This window comes from Sceloporus undulatus, chromosome 5 (genome assembly GCF_019175285.1).
Source record: "Sceloporus undulatus isolate JIND9_A2432 ecotype Alabama chromosome 5, SceUnd_v1.1, whole genome shotgun sequence".
Taxonomy (NCBI): domain Eukaryota; kingdom Metazoa; phylum Chordata; class Lepidosauria; order Squamata; family Phrynosomatidae; genus Sceloporus; species Sceloporus undulatus.
Genome location: NC_056526.1, coordinates 29,453,487 through 29,474,344, shown reverse-complemented (window position 1 = coordinate 29,474,344; position 20,858 = coordinate 29,453,487). Strand labels below are relative to the sequence as shown.

At 38.3% G+C, this 20,858-nt stretch overlaps 2 protein-coding genes across 4 annotated transcripts in view; both read right to left on the bottom strand.

The window, feature by feature from the left end:
* POLR3B (RNA polymerase III subunit B) overlaps window positions 1-6,394 on the bottom strand; it is an 80,842-nt gene extending 74,448 nt beyond the window's left edge. Inside the window, exons 1-6 of one of the 2 annotated variants that reach the window (XM_042467611.1) lie at window positions 6,249-6,394; window positions 4,809-4,841; window positions 3,279-3,335; window positions 3,128-3,192; window positions 1,713-1,788; window positions 1,047-1,147 (exon numbers count right to left, since the gene is read on the bottom strand). In XM_042467611.1, coding sequence (XP_042323545.1) covers window positions 1,047-1,147; window positions 1,713-1,788; window positions 3,128-3,192; window positions 3,279-3,335; window positions 4,809-4,841; window positions 6,249-6,320 — 404 coding nt within the window. In that variant the 5' untranslated portion in view covers window positions 6,321-6,394. Of the gene's footprint in view, window positions 1-1,046; window positions 1,148-1,712; window positions 1,789-3,127; window positions 3,193-3,278; window positions 3,336-4,808; window positions 4,842-6,248 lie in introns of those variants that run through there. The other variant, XM_042467612.1, reaches the window with a different exon arrangement.
* Window positions 6,395-10,464: 4,070 nt separating this feature from the next.
* TCP11L2 (t-complex 11 like 2) overlaps window positions 10,465-20,858 on the bottom strand; it is a 28,319-nt gene continuing 17,925 nt past the window's right edge. Inside the window, exons 8-12 of one of the 2 annotated variants that reach the window (XM_042469074.1) lie at window positions 19,970-20,106; window positions 19,530-19,720; window positions 16,989-17,170; window positions 16,655-16,827; window positions 10,465-13,573 (exon numbers count right to left, since the gene is read on the bottom strand). In XM_042469074.1, coding sequence (XP_042325008.1) covers window positions 13,329-13,573; window positions 16,655-16,827; window positions 16,989-17,170; window positions 19,530-19,720; window positions 19,970-20,106 — 928 coding nt within the window. In that variant the 3' untranslated portion in view covers window positions 10,465-13,328. Of the gene's footprint in view, window positions 13,574-16,654; window positions 16,828-16,988; window positions 17,171-17,193; window positions 17,428-19,529; window positions 19,721-19,969; window positions 20,107-20,858 lie in introns of those variants that run through there. The other variant, XM_042469075.1, reaches the window with a different exon arrangement.

Sequence of the window (20,858 nt, the reverse complement as noted above, 5' to 3'; positions counted from 1 at the left end):
TATTGTAGTAGATGTCCCAGAATTCCACATCATTGAGCCATTGCAGTTATTAAAGTGGTGTCAAACTGGATTATTTCTACAGTGCAGATGCAACCTTAGTCTCCCTTACTTGCCCTCACAGCTCATCATTTCTGGTGTGCATTTTTAAAATGTTGTTTTCATTTTCTTATGCCTAAAGGTTTGCTTTGAATTGATGTCAACATTTTAAGCAATGCTATCTTCTCAACTCAGTGCTGCTACCCGGCTGTCCTAATTCTTCCAGCCATAGTCCCCTGACATGGCATGTTTATTTACTTGCTGGAGATAAGTAGCTTTGTGTGTCAATCATTCTAGATTGGCAATATAATTAACCTAATTCCCGAGTTTCTAATTTCAGAAACCTGTTACTCTACACAGAGAAATTAAATGGTGTGCATGTGTACAAACGTATTTCAGAAGCACAGAGAAAGCACCAAGAAATAGCTTTCGTATGGCAGATGAAACTGATTGTTACTCACTGTAACAGTAACACATTACTGTATAATTACTGACTCTAAATCACTTGAGGAAGACAACAAGGTAACTTTATTCCAGAATTCCACTGTAGCATGAAAAGAACCATTTTTGAGTCGCTATGACTGACTATGAATCAGAATTTTTGTACCCTTGCCTTGCCTCAGCTCCTTCTACTTGAACAGATCTCAATTGTTGCAAAATGAAGACAAAAGAACAGCCTTCAATAGCCAGAATGGCTTTTGTTTTCACCTGCAAATAAATCTTCTCCCAGTTCCAAATACTGGAAAAGGCGAAAAGATTCTCTCTGCATCCTATCTATGGGCAAATCTATCCCCCGTTTAGATACTCAGCTTCACAATTCCTTCTGCATCAAGTTCAGCTCTGATACCCAGGGACTTTTAACTGGAAAATACAAATCCCACTGAAAATGTCAGTTGTACCATAGCAGGAACTGGTGGACTGTAATCTTAGATTAAAATATGCATCTCAAATTTTAACACAGTGTTACTACAGAATGTAACTAGATACTTATCTTTATACTAGTATCTTACCTGCCAACAGGTAATGCATTGCGAATAATCCTCTGACTACCTCGAGTATATTCAATGTCCACTGTAATTGGGGCGGAGTAAGTCATATCTCTCAAGCGACACTTAAGGAGAAGTCACAGCATTAAACATTTTTCAGGTGGAAAAAGTTTACGCAAAATATATACCACATACTAGCCTTCCTTTATATAAGATAGGGTAGCTTATCACCCCAAGGATTTAAATATTTATGGCAAGACCAAGCCAATTTAAAATCACCAAAAATGCAGGTTTATCGTGCAACCTGGATTATCCAGATGACTACTGCTCAGATTCAGCATTGTATTTCTTGACTGAATTAGTTTAGGAGCAACACTAAGATACATTTCACTGTTAATATTTCAATAACTCAGAAAACAAAGATTTATCTAGATTATTAGTAAAGACTCAACACCAACACCAAGTGAGTTTAAATCAGACATAACTTTGCAGCCAGACAGAGTTAGTAAATATTGCTCTTGATCTTAAACATAGGCATGCTGGCTGCATTTGATTAGAACACAACAAATTCGATAAATCGGTATATTTTGAACTCATATCTTCCTTTCTTCTTCCATTTGCCTGCCAGTGACAAATTATAAATGTTAAAATCCCAATGCATACAAAGCTTCAAAAGGACTGAGCAGATACCTCATGAGGAGAAACAGGTCTTGTTACATTAAAGCTTTCTTCAACATCTGGCGTACCCACATAAATATTGAGATATCTGCAACATTAAGATCCAATTAAGTTAAATTTTAAGAAAGAGAGAAGATGAACCAGTTACTCATATGTGTAACTGAAATGAGATGTCATTATATTGCATTTTACTAAAAATCAAACACAGGAACTCTAAACCAAATACAGGAACAATCATAAACTTAATGTCAACAAATGAAAGTAAATATTTTTCACTCAGCCATATGAGTCCACACCAGTCTCATTGTGTAAGCATTCTGCCATTGCCCAGGTCTCAGAGGAGAGAAAGGCAGGTCCAGCTTCATCAAACTTAGCCCAGAGAGAGAAAAAGGGCCCTCCCTCCAGTCCATTTGTCATTGGCTTCAGAGGGAGACAAAAACCACTGGACTTGATCCTCTTCCCCACTGCCATTCCCTTCTCCTTTTGTGTCATGTCTTTTTAGACTGTAAGCCTGAGGGCAGGGAACTGTCTAATTAATAATTTGTAAGCTATCTGACAACCTTTGTGGCTTAAGAATGGGGTATAAATATGAGTGTGAATGGGGGATCTATGGCATGCAGGCCTAATGGTTGATATCATATACCATTTTTTCCATTTATGCAGCTTCATACAAGATTTCAAATCATTTAGCTTTTTAATGATCTAAGCCAAAGGACTGTGCAGCAAGTAGTAGTAGTAGTAATAATAATAATAATAATAATAATAATAATAATAATTATTATTATTATTATTTATATTTCCCTGCAGATCGAGGCGGGATTACAACCGATAGAATCAAATGATACAATTACACAACCCATACTACATAAAATAATCAATTAAAACACGCCAAGTAGAGCTGCATTTGCAATGAAGAATGAATAAAGCTTAACACTATGGGCTGAAATAGGCTGCAGAAATAATCCATCTTGAAACTGCTTTAACTGCCCTGGCTCATGCTAGGGAATTTTGGTAGTTTGTTGTGGCACCAGAGCTCTCTAACAGAAAAGGCTAAAATGTCTCACAAAACTACAGAATTCTCTAGCATTGAGCCAGGGCAGTTAAAGCAGTTTCAAGATGGATTATTTCTGCAGTCTGCTTCAGCCCTACTTTAACTGTAATACTCCATCAAATGGAATCCTGGGATTTGTAGTCTGCTGTAGCACCAGAGCTCTCTGAGACAGAAGGTAAAATATCTCACCAACTACAAATCTCAGAATTCCATAACATGGAGCCATGACAGCTAAAGCAGTGTTAAACTGCATTAATTTTGCACTATAGATGTAGCCTATATTAGGATATTCAAGCCCAAAGTTCACATGACAGCCATCCAGCCCCACCCAATGTCCCTGTGCCAGCACAACTACCAAAATCAAATTTAGACTTACTTTAAGTACCACATTGGATCAGCATCACTTGTAATTTTCTCATTGGCTTTCATGATTTTTTTAATCTAGAAATAAAAGAAGTCCACATTTACACAGTGTTGTAAGGTATGCTTTGATGAGATGGTTTAATTAAAAAACAAAAGTATCTCACCTCTACATTGATGAAATAATTGAATGAATCTATGTGCTGCTTTACAAGTCCTTTCACCTAAAAAACCCACACATTATGTGCGGTGAAAAAATGTTCAGAGCAAAAATTAAGTCAATAAACAGATATAACTTAATTAACATTCAGAACAGAGTTTAATCTCAGAAATTGTGTATAATAAATACATTTCATAGTATGCCTAATTGATCAAATACATAATTTTGGGTTTATAAATTACAGTCAGCCCTCCATATCCATGGATTTTGCATCCACAGATTTTACCATCCACAGCTTGAATATAATAATTAAAAAATCCAAAAAGCAAACCTTGATTTTGCCATTTTATATAAGACATCATAATATTATGCAACTGTATATAATAGGACTTGAACACCCACAGATTTTGGTATCCACAGGGGATTCTGGAATCAAAACCCAGCAGATACTAAGGGCCCACTGTACAAATCAATTGCATCAACAAAATTTGAAATACAATTTCACAGAACAAATTCTGAATGCACAAATTGATGAGTGATGTCCATGATGTCAAGTTATGTGCTTGATGTCATTATTTAGTGCAATTAATTGAGCCACTTTGTATTATACATTTCTTAAAATTTAGGATACTATGTACTGAAACATCTAAAGTGTCAATTGTGAAAGTGACAGACATATAACTTGCAGGGAAATGGGACTGACTGCAATTCTCTCCCTATAACTCTAGAATCAGAGACAGTATTATGCCTTGACTATCTGATATGGAAAACAATTGCACTATTCGCTAGGGTTAGGGGCACAGACCCCCATGAATATGGAAAAACCGCAAATAACAAAAACACCATGTTTTACCTGAAAGGACACCTTTCTAGGAATCTCTAGGTCCTCCAGTACAACTCTGTGGTCAACGTCCAACAGACACTGAGCATAGAACTGCACTGGAGGAGCTACAAATGCCGAGTAGAGTAATCTCTAGGTCTTTCAGTGTAACTTTTAAAGTTGGCCATAGAGTTGCACTGGAGGACCTAGAGATTTCCAGAGAGAACATATTAATCAAATCTGTGAATAATCAAATCCACAAATATCCAAGCCGCAAATATGGAAGGATGAGGGTATTGCCCTTTAGACCTTCTTGGTAATCTGGCCAGTCATGGTGGGATAAAGAATGCTGACTAGATAGACCCTGAAATTGAACCAACAGGGTTTTTAAGTAGACTTGTTAGAATTTAGGAATACAAGAAAGCTGCAAGTTACAATTTTTGTCTAAAAATGCACAACTAGGAGCTCTTAATATATTTGCTTTTATAATACAGATAAGGTCAAATACAAAGCACATTATTTTTGTTGGCTTAAATTATAACATGGAGAATCAAAGAAGTTAGTACTGAATGGCTCTAGGCATTATGTTACAACTAAAAACATACACCAGCTATATTACCAGTAATCCTCGTTACTAAGCAAGACTATTTCAAATTAATGTTTCAGATTATTTCAGTTAAGTAGCAACTGTTCTCAGTAGCAATTTTACAGATATACCTTCAGAAATGCTGGAAGCAGTCTCCATTTCTCCTGGAAAACAAAAGTATAGTATAAAACAACTTTCAAAATAAAACAAAAAGAAATCTGAAATATGGAACACTAGTGATCCCAAGCATTTTGGAGAAGGGATAGTCAACTTGTAGTACCAATACTATTTAGTTAACCCAGTGAATTCTTACAACCAATGGCTCAGCGTCAGAAATACAATAAAATACATGTATGTGTTTAGCGCACTAAATCTCTGACTGATTAAAAAGACCCGAAAGTCCCAGATTTTGTTCCTGCTCTTGCTTTCTATTAAGCTAGTCATCCATATCTATGGATTCTTTATCCTGGGATTCAACCATCTACGGCATGAATATAAATTCCAAAAAAGGGAAACTTGACTTTGTCATTTTATATAAGGGACATCATTTAATTATGCCGTTGTATTTAATAAGACTTGAGTATCCATGGATTTTGGTACCCACGGGGGGCAGAGTCCTTGAGCCAAACCCCAGCAGACACCAAGGGCCCACTGCAGATGTAACAGGCAAATAACTGTATGATGTACTGACTTCTCTATTCTGCTGCGCCATCCAGGGACCTCCATTTACTTCTACTGGGCTGCTGTCACACTGCAGAAATGTAACGGTTTAACACAATAATGGATCCTAGAACAGATCAAGTCTGAACTCTCCCTGGAAGCCAGGATGACTAAATGGAGACTGTCATACTTTGGGGGCACCGTGAGAAGGAAAGACTCGTTATAAAAAGCAACAATGCTTGTAAAAGTCTGTGTTTGTAAACTTGGATGTTGTGTGTTATGGTTTAAGATCTTATGTTGTGTTCTAAAATGCTTTTTAAATAAAATTATTTTTTAAAAAACAACTGGGTTATTACCGCAGCCTATGACTCTGTGATCCACACTGCAGAAATAATCCAGTTTGACACCGCTTTAACCGTCCTGGCGGCTCAATGCTATGGAATTCTGGGATTTGTAGTTTTGTGTAACACTTAAGTCTTAGAGAGAGAGAGAGCGCTGTGGTGCCACAACAAACTCCAAAATCCCAGGATTCCATAACACTGAGCCATGGGGGTGTTTAAAGTTGTGTCAAACTGGTTTACTTCTGCAGTGTAGATGCTCCCTGTGATAGTCAGAAAAAGGCATTTTAAAGAGAAAAAGACTCTGCTGCGCATGCGCGCAGGGAGTGACAGCTTGAAGCTCTGCGCATGCGCTCTTGTGACTCAGTTGCTGAGGGAGTGCGCATTGAAGCTCCGCGCATGCGCCTCTCTTGGCTTGGTTGCTGAAGTACAACGTGAAGATCCGCGCATGCGCATTACAGACTCTGAAGCCATATTTACATACGTATGCACACTTTCGAAAGAGGAAAGGCCTGGAAAGAGAGAGGCTCCACGTATTTATTCCCTGCTACAGTTCTCGCCATTTTCACTCACCTCCACGGTGTTTATAGGAGCCGCCAGCTGCTCCGGAGTGGCAGCGCCCAGCTCAGCCGCCAGTTCGTCCATGTTAGGGAGAGAGGAAAAAGAATCGGCAGAGGCCCCGCAAAACGACGCATGCGCAATGTGCGCCCCCGGTGCGTCGGTGAAACCTGTCCGGAAGGGCAACGGGGGAGGTGCGCAAAGGTTCCGCCCCGAATTGTTTCTTCACATCCGGGAATAATAATAATAATAATAATAATTTTATTTATATCCCGCCTCTTCCCGTAAGGTTCAAAAGAGAAATAATTCAGTTTGATACCACTTTTTAACTGCCATGGCTCAGTACTATGGAATTGTGGGAACTGTAGTTTTTTGGGGCATTTAGGTCCTAAACACACTGCAGAAATAATCCAGTTTGAGGCCGCTTTAACTGCCCTGGCTCAGTGCTAGGGAATCCTGGGAATTGTAGTTTTGTTGTGGCACCAGAGATCTCTCTCTCTCTCTCTCTGACAGAGGTGGTTAAATGTCTCACAAAACTACAGTTCCCAGAATTCCCTAGCACTGAGCCAGGGCAGTTAGAGAGGTCTCAAACTGGGTTAGTTCTGCAGTGTGGTTTGGACCATAGGCAATAAGATAGTCAATACACTGACTAGCCCACTGACAATATAACTCTGATGTCCCTCAGAATGCGAATGAGGCTGAAGACTGCCAGGCAACCAGTAGATAGGAATATACCTATCATATTGCCCTGGGTGCTGTATAGCTAGCAAAGGTCCACACAAACCACAGATATTTGTCTGGATAGGATTTGGGACTGAGAAATGCAGCCTATTAGCCTATCTTTTACCTTGCCTGAAGACATTCCATTTCTTTATAGCGTGGTATCTAGTCTAACCTATCCCCACATCCCTCTGGCTGTGCCTTGGTTTGCAGTTCTTGCTGCATATTTGACTTTTGCGGCTTTATTTGCAGATATGCTTAATATGTTTTCTCGACTCAACATGTATACCTTGACTGAATGCCTAAATTTTTGGTCTGTGGACAGTAATAAATTATGACTGACCAACTGACTTCAAAATACTGTTCTCTCTAGGACAGGAGAAATATTTAATCAAACAATTACAGCGGCAGGTGCAGTGATTGCATATGGGTCGAAGGATAAAGACAGGTGGAACTAACAGATGGAAGCAATATATATATCAGGGTATATGATGTTTGATTTTATAATGGAAAATAGGAGGGTTTATTTTTGTTAATTGAAAGAAGAGGTTTGGTTAAGTAATTGAAAAATAATGACTGTGTTTCTTGAGGAGAGGAAGGGGTATGAAAATGTATAGGAAACAGTTAAAATGATTTTAAACATGAGAGGGAAATAAATTAAAAAGGAAACACTGTTCCTAAGCTGGGGAGGGAGCAAAATAACAACAACAACAAAAGAAAGATAGAGGGATTAATTAATAGCTGAGGACCCTTTTGAGATAGGATGTGAATAATTTGTTAGTATGTAAGGTTGGTATGTTGGTATGTTATATTAATAAACTCTTATAATTAATGAAAAGTTCTCTCTAATAATCCCTAGGTTCTTCTCTGCCAGATGTTGATGATAGAGTTGCATTGGAAGACCTAGAGATTCCTAGAGGAAACACTTATCTAAGGATTTGTAGGTCCTCCAGCATGATTTTATAGTCAACTTCTGTTAGATGTTGACCATAGAGTTGCACTCGAGGACCTAGAGATTCCTAGAGAGGTGGGTTTTTTTGGTAAACAAAATAGTGTTATTTTATTTGTGGGTTTTGTTTCGGCTTTTTTTTTTTTGGGTGGGGTTTTTTTTATTTTATTTATTTTATTTTATTATTTTTTTTGCACTTTCATGAGGGTCCTGTGCCCCTAACCCCAGTGAATGTGGAGGGCCCACTGTACTATGTATGTTCAGCAATTCCATACATAGTTTCTTCTTCAGTCATTCTTCTCATTGCTTTCTCATCTTGCGATCACTACCAGTTGACCCTTGTTGTAATTTTGCTGCCCTTGCTTTGCTTTGTGCAACATATAGAATACCAGTTTGTCAGCTGAAAATCACTTGCTGTCTTCGGATGAAGGTACTGTGGAGAGTTAGATCTCTTCCACTAGCCAGTGGGTTTTAGAGTCTTTATTAGCACCGTGGCCAAATGTTAACAATTGTCTAGTGACATACTAAGGGTCAATTTGTATTGGTGATCTTGGCTGATGCATTTTTATATCAGCTTGGCAGGCTGAGTCTGGAAAAAGATCTGAAGACTGAGAACAGACCAGGGGAGTGATTTTTTCCTCTGTTAGTTACCATGCTTGCAAAATTCTTATAACTACAGGGGGATGTGCCATGCTAGTACACACTATTTAGGGCTGCTTTAAAATGCATGTCACTCATCTGTGTGCATCAGTGATGTAAGCAGAAGCCCAGGCAGCCAGGCTTGGGAACTAACTAACTAACTCTCTCTCTCTCTCTCTATATATATATATATATATAATAAATTGATGGAAGATTTGATTCATTGGTTTTGCAACTACTTGTCTCACTGATTGCAAGTAGTTGCAAAATCAATGAATTAAATCGTCTGTCAATGTGATTTAAAAAAATAATAATAATGTGCCCATAGATCACACCTCAAGCCCAAAGGGAGCATTGAGGGGGGGGGGGATGGTGGATCTACCTAAAACTGAGGAGGGATGATAAACACCCCTCTGCCATTAGTCCTTTCCCTCCAGAATGATGCAATTCGGAGCCATTGTTTCCACTTGTTGTACAAGCTCTGGAATCCATTCTTTCCAAAAGAACCACTAGAAAACTAGTGTCTTAAAAGAAAATTTTTTTTCCCGTTTACTTCACTTTATCGCAACAGAAATCGACCAAAGTAGGATCAGAACCAGTTTCAAATGGGAAAAACGATCATATAAACTGATCAGCAATTCGCTTTAAATCATAGTGGGAATGAGCCCTCAAACACTTTGCCAGAGGGTATGGCTGAGCAACACTGGAGTATGGTCAAAAGGGTACGGCTAAACAATAAGGTGGCAAATGCTATGAGGAAAAACATACAAAGCTACTATTTTAAGCAGAGAAACCCTGTAAATATATATACTGAGTTTAGGAAAGTGTGAAAAGGGAGAAACCCATAATGAAACAATTGGGAAGAAACTTTGCTGTCTCCTCTCCTTTGCTGAGTCCATAGAATGCAAACGACATTTGCATTTTGAACTCAGTTTGCAGCAAGTAAGGAAAAGGGGGAAGAGGAGAGAGAAAGCAAGACATTTTAAAAGCAGATGAGAAAGTAGCATGGCAGAGGATTAACTGAGGCTCTCCTTCCCAAATCTGGACACTTGGAGGGTATGATGGAATCCTAGCATTTGGAGTTTCATGAAGTACAGTGCACCTGTGTTATACACAGGTGCGTTTTAAGCAGCTTCCAGCATACCCTGGAAGCTGCGACGGAAGGAAGGGAGCCATGCGCTGGAAAGAAACAATACCACTGCGGGCATGAGCCCCATTCATTTGAATGGGACTTGAGCATCTGCTTTTTTTTCCCTTACGCAGGGGTGTGTGTCTGGCATGGATCCCCTGCGTAAGGGAAGGGTGCACTGTATTTTGAATTCACTCCCATATAGCTCCACTGCCTCACTAAACTACAAATCCCAGGATTACATAGGATGATGCCGTGGCAGTTAAAATGCCATCTATGCAGGGTGACCAGACATCCTCCTTTCCCAGGACATGTCCTACATTTTAACTTTCTGTTAAATGGAGGAATTTCAAAATGTCTTCCATTTTAAGCATGACCACTGATTTACATTTATAGTTCTAGCTTTTTGGTAATGTCTTACATTTTTCTTGAATGTCCTACACTTTGTGGTGCCTGTCTTCCTTTGCAGTTATGAAATCTGGTCATCCTGCATCTTCATGCTATAATAGTGCAGTATGCAAGAAACAATATATTGTAATTACCTATCTCTTACCATCCAAAGTGTTTCTTTTTTAAGTGGACAATTAATTTCCATTAGCTTTCCAACAGATCTCCAGGTAAATAGGAGAACTAGTAGAAAACTGTATTATTTATTTTGAATTGACCTTTGGGACTTTCCTTAGAGACATTCATGGGGACTGTCTTGATGAATGCCTGCACTTTAGAATTTAATCCATTATTGTTCTCCATTCTTTGTGTTACTGTTTTGCCTCCTACTTTAATCTCCATGACACTTTTAAAATTGAAACACAATTTAATTGATACAAATATTAACACAAAAACAAGCCAGTTACATAACAATATCTTGTTTTCATTGAGCCCTGGTAGGGTTGGGGCGGGAATGAAGCTAAACATATTTGGATAAACAACATGCAAGAGGAACAAATTAATTCAATATCATTAATCTGAACATTGAAAAGGCTATGAACATTAAGAAACATTTAAAGATTGCTGAATGGACACAATCATGCTATATAAAATGCCCTTTTCAAGTCCATATATAAAATCACAAACCAAATATTGCTTCTTCTTAATCCTCTACATGAGCATTTTCCACAACATACTGTTGAATCCAGACTAACTTGTTTGCAATTCATCCTCATTGAAATCCTTAGGACTTAAATTCCAATTAACCTGGTCCCAATGAAATCAGTGAGCCTCATCTACAAGTTAGCTTGAATCCAACCAAAGCTCAGTGAAGTCACTTCTTGGGACCAAAACTCCCAGAATTCCTTTGCCAGCATGGTCACAAAAACTGTAAGGTTCTTGGACTAGAACTCTTTAAATAGTTAACTTTTCCTAAGTTTCAATCTATCCCAGAGTTTCTCAGGTAAATAAGAAACTTGTGGAGATATTTCTGCTGCACTTGATCTCCCTGCGTACGTAGAGTGTGTTTTAAGAACAACAACCAAAGCAATACATACATGCACAACCCCACCATAAAATAATTACAATTAGGTTTCTCACGGATGTTTACAGCATCAAGGTCCAAAATATATTAGTCAATTCATTCATTTTCTTTTAAATAAAAGAAAATAATAAAGAGTTCCCTTATTTTAATTTGGGACAGTATTTGCTTCTTGATACAACTCATCTATGTACTCAAATTCTTATGGGTCTATAAACTATGGAAGCAGAACTACACATTGTGTGGACTGGAAGCATGATCCTGATTGATCTTTACAGAAGCACCTTCTGTGAGTGAATTTCCATGCATGGGAGGTTCTTCTACCTGAGCCAGCACCTTCCTTTCTACCTGCAGCACAATCCTCCCCATTCAGGAAACTGCTTCTCCCAGCCCACTTTCAAGCATGATTCTTTTAGCATGCATATTGCACTGTGATAGCTCTTCACAATGGAGTGTTTCTAAAAACAGATCAATTTATTTTTTAGAAGCCTGGACAATACATTATTTTTCTTTTTAAGTGGACTGAAAATATTTCAGAACAAGGCAAGAACAGATGATGAACATTAAGTTCAAAAGGCATCTTAAGAGCTGTGTATTTTTCAGGGAGTTGCTTTAAAACCAAAGTTGTCTGGTGCTAGTAACTGTGGCTTCAATAAAGTAAACAACTGTTGAAAATGTATTTCCCACAGAATTTTGTTCTTTTGATTAATCCTATGGAAAAACCAGAATTTACGGGGTGGGGGTGGGGGATGAGTTTACTTTCCAACTGGAAATAAGCCTCAATTTGGGGATGAACATGCAAAATATCCTTTAGATTTTAAAAATAATCTAGTTATCTATTCTTTAAAAAATTCAGTTGCATATAAAATTACAGTGCTTTTTAAATCCAGGTACCTCTCCCCCCCCCCCAGCTTTTTTGGTTCAGGAGCACTGTAGGGTCAAGGGCATTCTATGGTACTCCCAATGTAATTTAATCTTATTAATAACAGAAAACAAGGATATAAACTATCACTAGGGAATATTTAGAATCATATACAGTACCTGCAAAAGTTGTTACACTTAATGAGTTCAAATATTTGCTATTTGAAAGAATCACAGTGAATTAATACATACACATCCTAAAAGCAATTTTTTGTTCAAGTTATGATTCATTGTGGTACAAAAAGAAGGACTGTATGTCCAATGTATTCAATCCTTCTGCTTTCAGTAATCTGAAATATATAAATAGATGCTATATTTTGGCATATATATGAATAATACTGCAGGTTCTCAAATAGTCTGCTACATTAAAATATTCCTCTGCCTTCAGTACAAATTATGCAATTAACCTAGTTTTAGGAACAGGGGCTGAGTTGCAGTGGATCTGTTTAAATCTCTTGAATGTTGAATTAGGTTTTTAAAAACTATGTCAGTACTTTGGGTCAACAGGTTTATTCTCAACACATCTGAATTGCATGGCATTTATTCATTAAGAAGAGAGGATAAAGCAGAATCCGAAAAGCAAAAAGTGTCTAGGAAAATTTGAACAATACTATTTGTCCTTCTATGCCGAACTGTCCATCTCAGTTGCGAACTCATAAGCAAAAGAGGAGTACAGAAGGCATAATAACACAATTTTATTAGCAAGCCACTTTAGGAAAAGAGTATGAATTAAGGGCCAAATATTTTGATTCATATTAAATCTCAGCTATAGAAAGTTTGTTTGACTGCAGTGTAGTTGCTAAAGTATATTAAACATCTGAAAGAGGCATTTGTGGCTAATCAGCAAATATTTACTCCATATATGTAGGAGAAAACAATTACATTAATCTAGTGCAAGAAAAGTTACATCCATCTTTTTAAAGAAAATTAATCTCTTCAAATATAAATGTTTGATATAAATCTAATTGTTAGTGCCAACAAGAGCAGACCCAAGACATCAATGAGTTTCATAGAACTGCTGAGTTACAAATGGGTCTGTCTAGTTGGGTCTAACAATGTGATCTAGAGTTACATTTTTACATTTAGGAACTTTGTTTTAATCCAGGGGAACTTCTATTTGGATATAGTTTTTACAGTCAAGTCCATTTAGACATGCACATTTATCTTTCTCATTAACAGTGGTAAGTTACACATGTCTGGAAGGATACAAATACAAATCAAGATATAAATACTGTGAAAAAGGAAGGACCAAAATAGACCCCAAATATTTCAGTTAGTAGGAGGTGCAAGTTCTGCTTTGTTGACTTCAGCGTTGCCAAAAAGCAGTTTCCGAAGAATATTTGCATAGAATGGTCCATACACCTGTTTATTCAGATTAACAATGTTGGCATACTGTGTCCCAATGGTCTGTATTTCAGCCTGAACCACAGCAAGGCCTCCTGGAACTGCAGGCATAGACTTTTGGAGGCATGGAGAAGCAAGCAAGCTCTTCATGTATAAATGAATTCGTTTATCTGAAGACAGGGGTGCAAGGAGAAACACATAATCACACAATTACACTGTCATTGTTCAGAAGAAATAGCATAATAATCAAACTTTAGAAAATATATTTATCACACAACACTTGCCAGAATCCCCCAGTAATTTTTCCAAGTTCTTCCTGAAGTTCCGAAGAACCCTTTCTTGAGACTCCATGGAACTCTACATAGACCTGTTTGTATGCTATTCACATAGAGAAGGTCCATGATAGAAAGAGGCAGAAAGGCATCACCCCCAAAGTCTACATCAGATATGTACAATATGTTGGACTAGAACAGACAGCATTTCTCTGGTTATCTATTTATGCACTGGTTATCTTGGTGAGGACTACTGAGACTTGCAATGCAACAGCCTCTGAACAACTCAAGCTTATTAAACTGAGTGACAGCAATAGACATCAGTTGGTTAAAAATATCCTTGCAGTGCATATAAAGTCTTGAAAAATTATATAATATATCACATTATTGGTTAATGCAGCCCACGGGCAATCTATGGTTCTCCAAATGTTACTGGAGTAGCACTAGCATCGCAGTGGTGGGAATGCTGAGACCTGCAATACAACATTTAGAGGGCTACATTTTCCCCTCTGCTGATCTATGGACATTGAACAAGGAAAAGCTATGAATGTAGGAGACCACTGCAGGTGGAAACCAGCAAGACTCCATAACCACAGTTCCAGCTCCCAGGGAATGCTTAGGTGCAGGTCTGCATGGATAGGCCTCACCAACCCAGTTGTCTCGTGCCTAGCACTTGGCTATGAGACTAGGACCCACTTTTACACATAGACTTTCTTCACATGCATAAGACATGGAGGGAGGATACAGTTACTCCAGCATTATTTTTTGAAAGGATAGATATTTTCATTTTCTGTTTTCTTTAAACAATTTTAAGTCCAAGTTTACAATCTATTCTACACTATGGCCTTTGGGAGGTTTTTGCCTTTCTTGTTAGGCTAAATATAAAGTCTAAGCTTTAAATGCTTTGAAGTCAGAGAGATTACATTTTTCTGCATAGAGAAAATGTGGAATGGGGGTTTAAGAAATAGTGTCAGGATGTTTCCCCTGGCCTTCCCTACTACTTCTTACTTCTTTGATTGTTCCATTGCATTTTTGCCCCTGCCTTCAAGTCATTTCTGACTTATAGTGATCCTATCACTCGGTTTTTTAGAAGCTGAGAGTGCGCGAATCAACCAAGGTCACCCAGTGGGTTTCCATGGCCAAGTGGGAAATTGAACCCCAGTCTCTATAGTTGTAGTCCAATGCTGAAATCATTACACCATGCTGGCCGTTATGGCATACAAAAAAGTTAACACAATTCCCATTCCTACAAGCCATATGCCCAGCACTGTGGTGTTCCCTGTCATGTTCCCTCTCATTCTCCTGGTGGTGCAGTGGTTAAATGCCTGTACTGCAGCCACTAACAAACCATAAGGTTGTGAGTTCAATCCCAGCTGGGGCTTAGGGTCAACTCAGACTAGTATCCCGAGGTCACTAAAATTAATACCCAGCTTGTTGGAAGTTATTAGCTTAGAGTTGTAAACCGCTTAGAGACTGCTTAATGTGGTGTGAAGCGGTATATAAATGCTATTGCTATTGTGGAACTTTCTCAATGGCAAGGCATGACAGGCATGGGAGCATCCCACTGTAATTTCCTTAAATGAATGTGAGGAGAAACGTCAGCCATTTCCCCTATGTGTACCCATTGCACCCACAGCAGATTAATTAGCTTTGCCACATCTGAGGAGCCGTTTGGGCTTTTACATCTCACTGTGGGCCGCACTCCCTCCCATTGTTGTGTACTGCAGAAATTCAGAGGCATAACAGCAACTGTTATGTAGGTACATTCTCCCCATGTCTTTTAAATGGTCTTTCGTGCAAAAACAAGGGAAACTAGAAGTGTATGTTTTACTTTAGGACATGTGTACTTCCAGGAAGATTACTAACTTCTATTTTTTTTAAAAAAAACACGCACACCTTCCTTCCTGCAGCTGCCTTGCTGAAATTTGGTGGCAGTGGGTGCACCCAAAAGAGCTCTCTCACCCACTACCATCCTGTTCAGAGAAGCGTTCCCAGGCATTGTGTGACTATTATTTGCTATTTGACATTTTTAATTTGTTGCCTGTTTTATTGAACCGTTTCCTGTATTGTTATATAATATTATATGTATTATGGTATTATTTCTTAGATTGTACACCATGGGCATATTTACTCTTATCTATTTTATTGTTTGTATGTACAGCGCTGTGCCAATCTACAGTGCCATATAAATAAAGCATAATGATAATAATAATCTGGAATCTTGCTGCTGATAGAGTTCCTGACTACATCATGTGCACGCTGCACAGAGTGGTTCCATGCAGGTATTACATGAATGCATGGAGGGGAACAAACTGGATCTCAAAGGCTGTATCTTTTTGTGTTGCTAATGGAGTTTACAGTTTGCTTCCTGGACTGAATCTCCCAGTACCCACATGGCCTGAAGGAGGAGGGGTCCACCTTCTGGATGAATACGCTTCTATACCATCTGAATTGAGGACAACAACCACAACGTCTTGTTCAAATGCAGAGTTATCAATAATTTTCTTTCTTTCTCCTGTTTTAACACTTTTGCCTGATGAAGAAGCCAGTGAAGCTTCGAAAGCTTGCAATATGTATAATGTGCCTTTTGGTTGTTCCAATAAAGGTATCATTGTTTTGTGGATTTTGCATTATACTGTACAGTGCTCCCTCGGGTTACGAAATTAATTCGTTCCGCGGCTAATTTCGTAACCCGAAAAACCTTCGTAACCTGAATTGCCATAGGCGCTAATGGAAAAAAAGCCACGGCTCCGCCGCGGCTCCATTGAAAACAGCGCCGAGGTTTTTTCGTAACCCGAAAAAACCTTCGTAAGCCGAAACAATAAATCCCTATGGGATTTTTTCGTATCCCGAAAAATTCGTAAGCTGGGTAATTCGTATCCCGGGGTACCACTGTACTTTGCTATTTGGCCAACACAGCCACCCCTGGATATGTTTTATTTAAACATTTAGTATGTAAAAGCATATAATGCTGCTCACCAATTAAGGAACTGATAGGATTGTCTTCATCAACAATATTGCAGAGCTGACCCACTAAATTTGCTTCAACTTCTTTATTCAGTGGTGCAAACCCTCTCTCAGTTAGTGACTTGTTTATTTCACTGCAGGTCTGAATACCTATTGCATTAAGAGCGTCTTTTAAATTAAAAGTCCTGCCAAAAAAAGAAATAAATAAATAAAAGTGGGAGCAGGAAAGAGAAAAAAGTAAGTTAGCTCTATCAGAATATATACACACACATAACTGATGTACTCTTTAATAGTTCTCAAAGCTCAAGTCTGTGCATTAGTTGTCTTTTCTTTTTTAAAAACTTACTTCTTGTTAATTCCATCTAGTAGCACAAATGCAATACTCTTTTGTTTTTCAACAAAATTAGGAATGCCTTCAATAACTGCAGCCAACATGTTGCTTGTTATCAGAGAAATGCATGCTATAATCTTCAACTGATACAATTTCTCTGATAGCTCCTGAAGGCGGCCTTCATCTGTCATCAGCGTCTGGAACAGATGTTTAGAAAAATTTAATATGAAAACATGTTTATAAGAAATTCAGTTTCTTGCCAAAGTTGTTCATTTAGTCAGGGTGAAAATAGCTTGTGAAGACTATTGCTATCAGGAATCATATAGTATTCACACATACAAAGTCTGTGCTATGAATTTTCATGCTCACTTTTCTCTCTGAATATTCAGAATAATACAGTGAGTAGTGCCTCCACCTCAACTATGTTTGCCTTGATAAGTCAGTCCATCAGCTTCTATGGAGTAAAAGGAAATAGCCCATTATAGAGTCATGTATTTCACTCATAACAACTACCATATAAAATTTGGGACATGTATATTTGTAATACAAAGGAATGTTAAAAGAAATACAGTGGGCCCTTGGTATCAGCTGGGGTTTGGTTCAAGGCTCCCCACCCCATGGATAACAAATCTCTGAATGCTCAAGTCCCATTCAATATAATGGCATAGTAAAATAGTGTCCCATATTTAAAATTGCAAAATCATTTTGGGAATTTATATATTTTATTAAATACTTTCAAACCGTGGATGACTGATCTGTCGATAAAAACCCCATGGATATGGAGTGCCAACTGTAAATGCATAGTTTAAAAGATACGTCCTGGCTAAGGCAGAAAAACTCACTAATGTGAGCTGGTTAGTATACTCTTAAAAGGGGAAATTTCTATGGGATGCAGACACCTTTCCTAAAGAATCTGCTTCTGCCAGATGAGGTTGGGGAATGTCTGGGCCACCACATAGTTATTTGACCCTTGCCTGTTGCTGCTTATAGCATGTAGCCGCCGTTAATTTTGACCAGAGTCGATCTCAGTCGACTAGGTCAAAAGCAGAAGTAAAATCAACAAAGGCAGTGAAAAGGTCTTTTCTATCCTTTTGGAAGTATTTTTGAATCATGTGGTGTAAAAAGAAAACACTGATCTAGTGTAGATTTACCCTTCCTAAACCCGGCTTGTTCTTCTGCAAAAATGTCGTTTTCCATAGCCCAGACCTCTAGTTTGCCTAACAGGTATCTTGCATAGAGTTTAGAGATGATATTCAATAGGCTGATAGGTCTAAAGTTTTTAGGATCGGCCATAGAGCCCTTTTTATGGATAGGAATTACAATGCTCACAGCTCACCCCTGAGGAATTTTCCCGGACTGATTTATCTAAGTAAATAATGAAGCAAGAGGTGGAGCCCATGTTGTTATTTGCTGTCAAGCTTTGACTGATGCTGACCCTATGAACGAGAGACTTCCAAAAGCTCCAGTTTTCAACAGCTCTGTTCAGATTTTGCAAACTCAGGGCCATAGCTTCTTTATCATTTTTTCCAATGACTTCTCATTATATGCCCAGTGTACAATAGCCTCTGTTTAGTCATGCAGGCTTCTAGTGAAATTATGATAAGTAGGCAAGTGGAATTGATTGATTGATGATAAATGTCTCATTATGATAGAGGGTGGTCCCAACTAGTAGTGACTCTTAACCAGCAGTTAGAAGACAACTCCATAGATTTTAAGAACTCTTGAACAACAGTAAATATTGCCTTCTTGGCATATGACTGCTGTGTGAGTCCAGGCTTTCTTGGATGAGAGTGATGATCTGAATCTAATTCTTTCTTGTTTAGGCCTCAATTCACTTCACTCTGATTTCTCTATTACATGAAAATTCCACCTTCCAGATTGAAAATAAAATAGTGCTTAACATGGCTAACAATATATATAAAATGTTTTCATTAAATAATAATAATCTTATCAGATAAACACACACCAAGGAGAAAGAAATGGTGGCACCCACAAAATTGAAATGTACTTCAGCAAGTAGTTAGCGTCAACATAAAAAAAAAGAATCTGAATTTAAAAAAAACTTTCCTTGCCAATGGAAAAAGAAGAGCTGAAGTTAGCCTAGCCTCCCTGCTTCTCCTGTGGACATATTTTGTGAACATATTTGTACTTAAATCTCTTTGAGAGCAATTCCTTGATGTACGACAGGGCACTAGAATTAATCTGGAGATTCAGCCTTCCTCTCATGCCTCTACAATCCAACCCACCCACTCACTTCAGAAAGCCTACTTTCATTACAGAGAGCCATGATACAAGCTGGATACAAGTTATTACTGTCAAAGAGATTAAGAGATATTTTTTTAAAAAGTCCTTGGGTTTTACACACCTCCAAGTTGACTCCAATTTACAGCAACCCTATTATAGGGTCTCCTTGGCATTATTCAGAGGTTTGCTATTGCCTTCTTATCTTAGACTGAGAAAGTATGACCTGGCCAATGTCTCCCAGGGAGTGAAATTCTAGTCCAAAGCACTGCACTATGCTGGCTTTTTGACAGTAAGCAAAATTTGTGTTTTTACCTCAGGAATAGCTTTTGTCTGGTAATCCCACCGCAGTAGTTTCAAGTAGCTATTTGTTAGCACCAAAGTTGGGCTCAGATTTGGTTTAGAGGTCCCATAAGCACCAGGAGGTAAAGACATTTCACAGGAAACAGAAGATAATTCGTCCTGAATAGACTCCCTTATCCATTCTGTGGTCAGGTCCAGGGCATCTAAACGGTACAATACAAATGAAAACAGTAGAGAACATTTCATAGAGCTGAAGGTAATGTGCTCCAGATATTTTCACATAACTGAACAAATAACCTTATTACCTTTTCAACTTTTCCCAACAATAGCTAGGGAAAGGAAGATATAAATTTACCTATCCCTTGGCCCTCCTTTTAGCTATAGCACAGGGGCACCTCCTTCTACCACCAGACTACACTGACTACATCCTCTTATGGAAGCAAAACACATACTTGGTGTTTCTTCAAGTATATCTTGGAATTTTGCTCTTTCGTAATCCACCAGGTTACGCTGAAGATGAGGTCTAAGATTCTTAATAGTGAAATTAACCATATCCATAGTCATGAGATCCAGAACACGGAATATTTGCCTGAAAGAATACAAGAAACAAGTTTTCAACAGCTGTCAAGTATGACGGGAAGCTTGCTTACACACTATTTGGCAGCAATCCTTTCAAACAGAATGCAGATACACACACTTATCTTAATGTCCCAGCAGTACAATTTCTTAGGGCAACCTCTCCACCCAGTGAAAAACCAAGAGATAAAATGTGGAACTATACTACTAATATTAGAAGCTTAAATGGAGAATTGTGCATTTGTTAAATAATTCAAAGACTCTATTCAGTAATCTACTTAAGTAGACATGTAAAGAGGGGAGTGGGGTAGCCATGCACTCCTCCAGTGTCACTCTCCACCTGACAAGAGAATTGCCTCCTCTGTTAATGGTTTGGGTAGGGTATCATAAAAGAGGCTTTCCTCTTCAGGTTGTTGCTCATTGAGTGAGCAGTGACATGGCAGAGGGGTAGTGATGGTGTGTGCCCCATTGTTTTACTTAGATTAGCGGATGTTTCAATAGGGTTAATGTATACAGTTGGACATATTTTTTATCCATGGAGTCAACCATCCATGGCCTAGAAACATTTAAAAATAGTACAAATTCCAAAAGCAAACCTTGTTTTTGATATTTTATATAAATGGCACCATTTCAGTATGCCATTGTATTTAATGCTACTTGAGCATCCACGGATTTTGGTATCCACAGGGGGTCCTGGAAGCAAACCCTGGTGGGTACCAAGGGCCCATCATATTGTGTGCATATCTTCCAAGAAAATCCCATGAT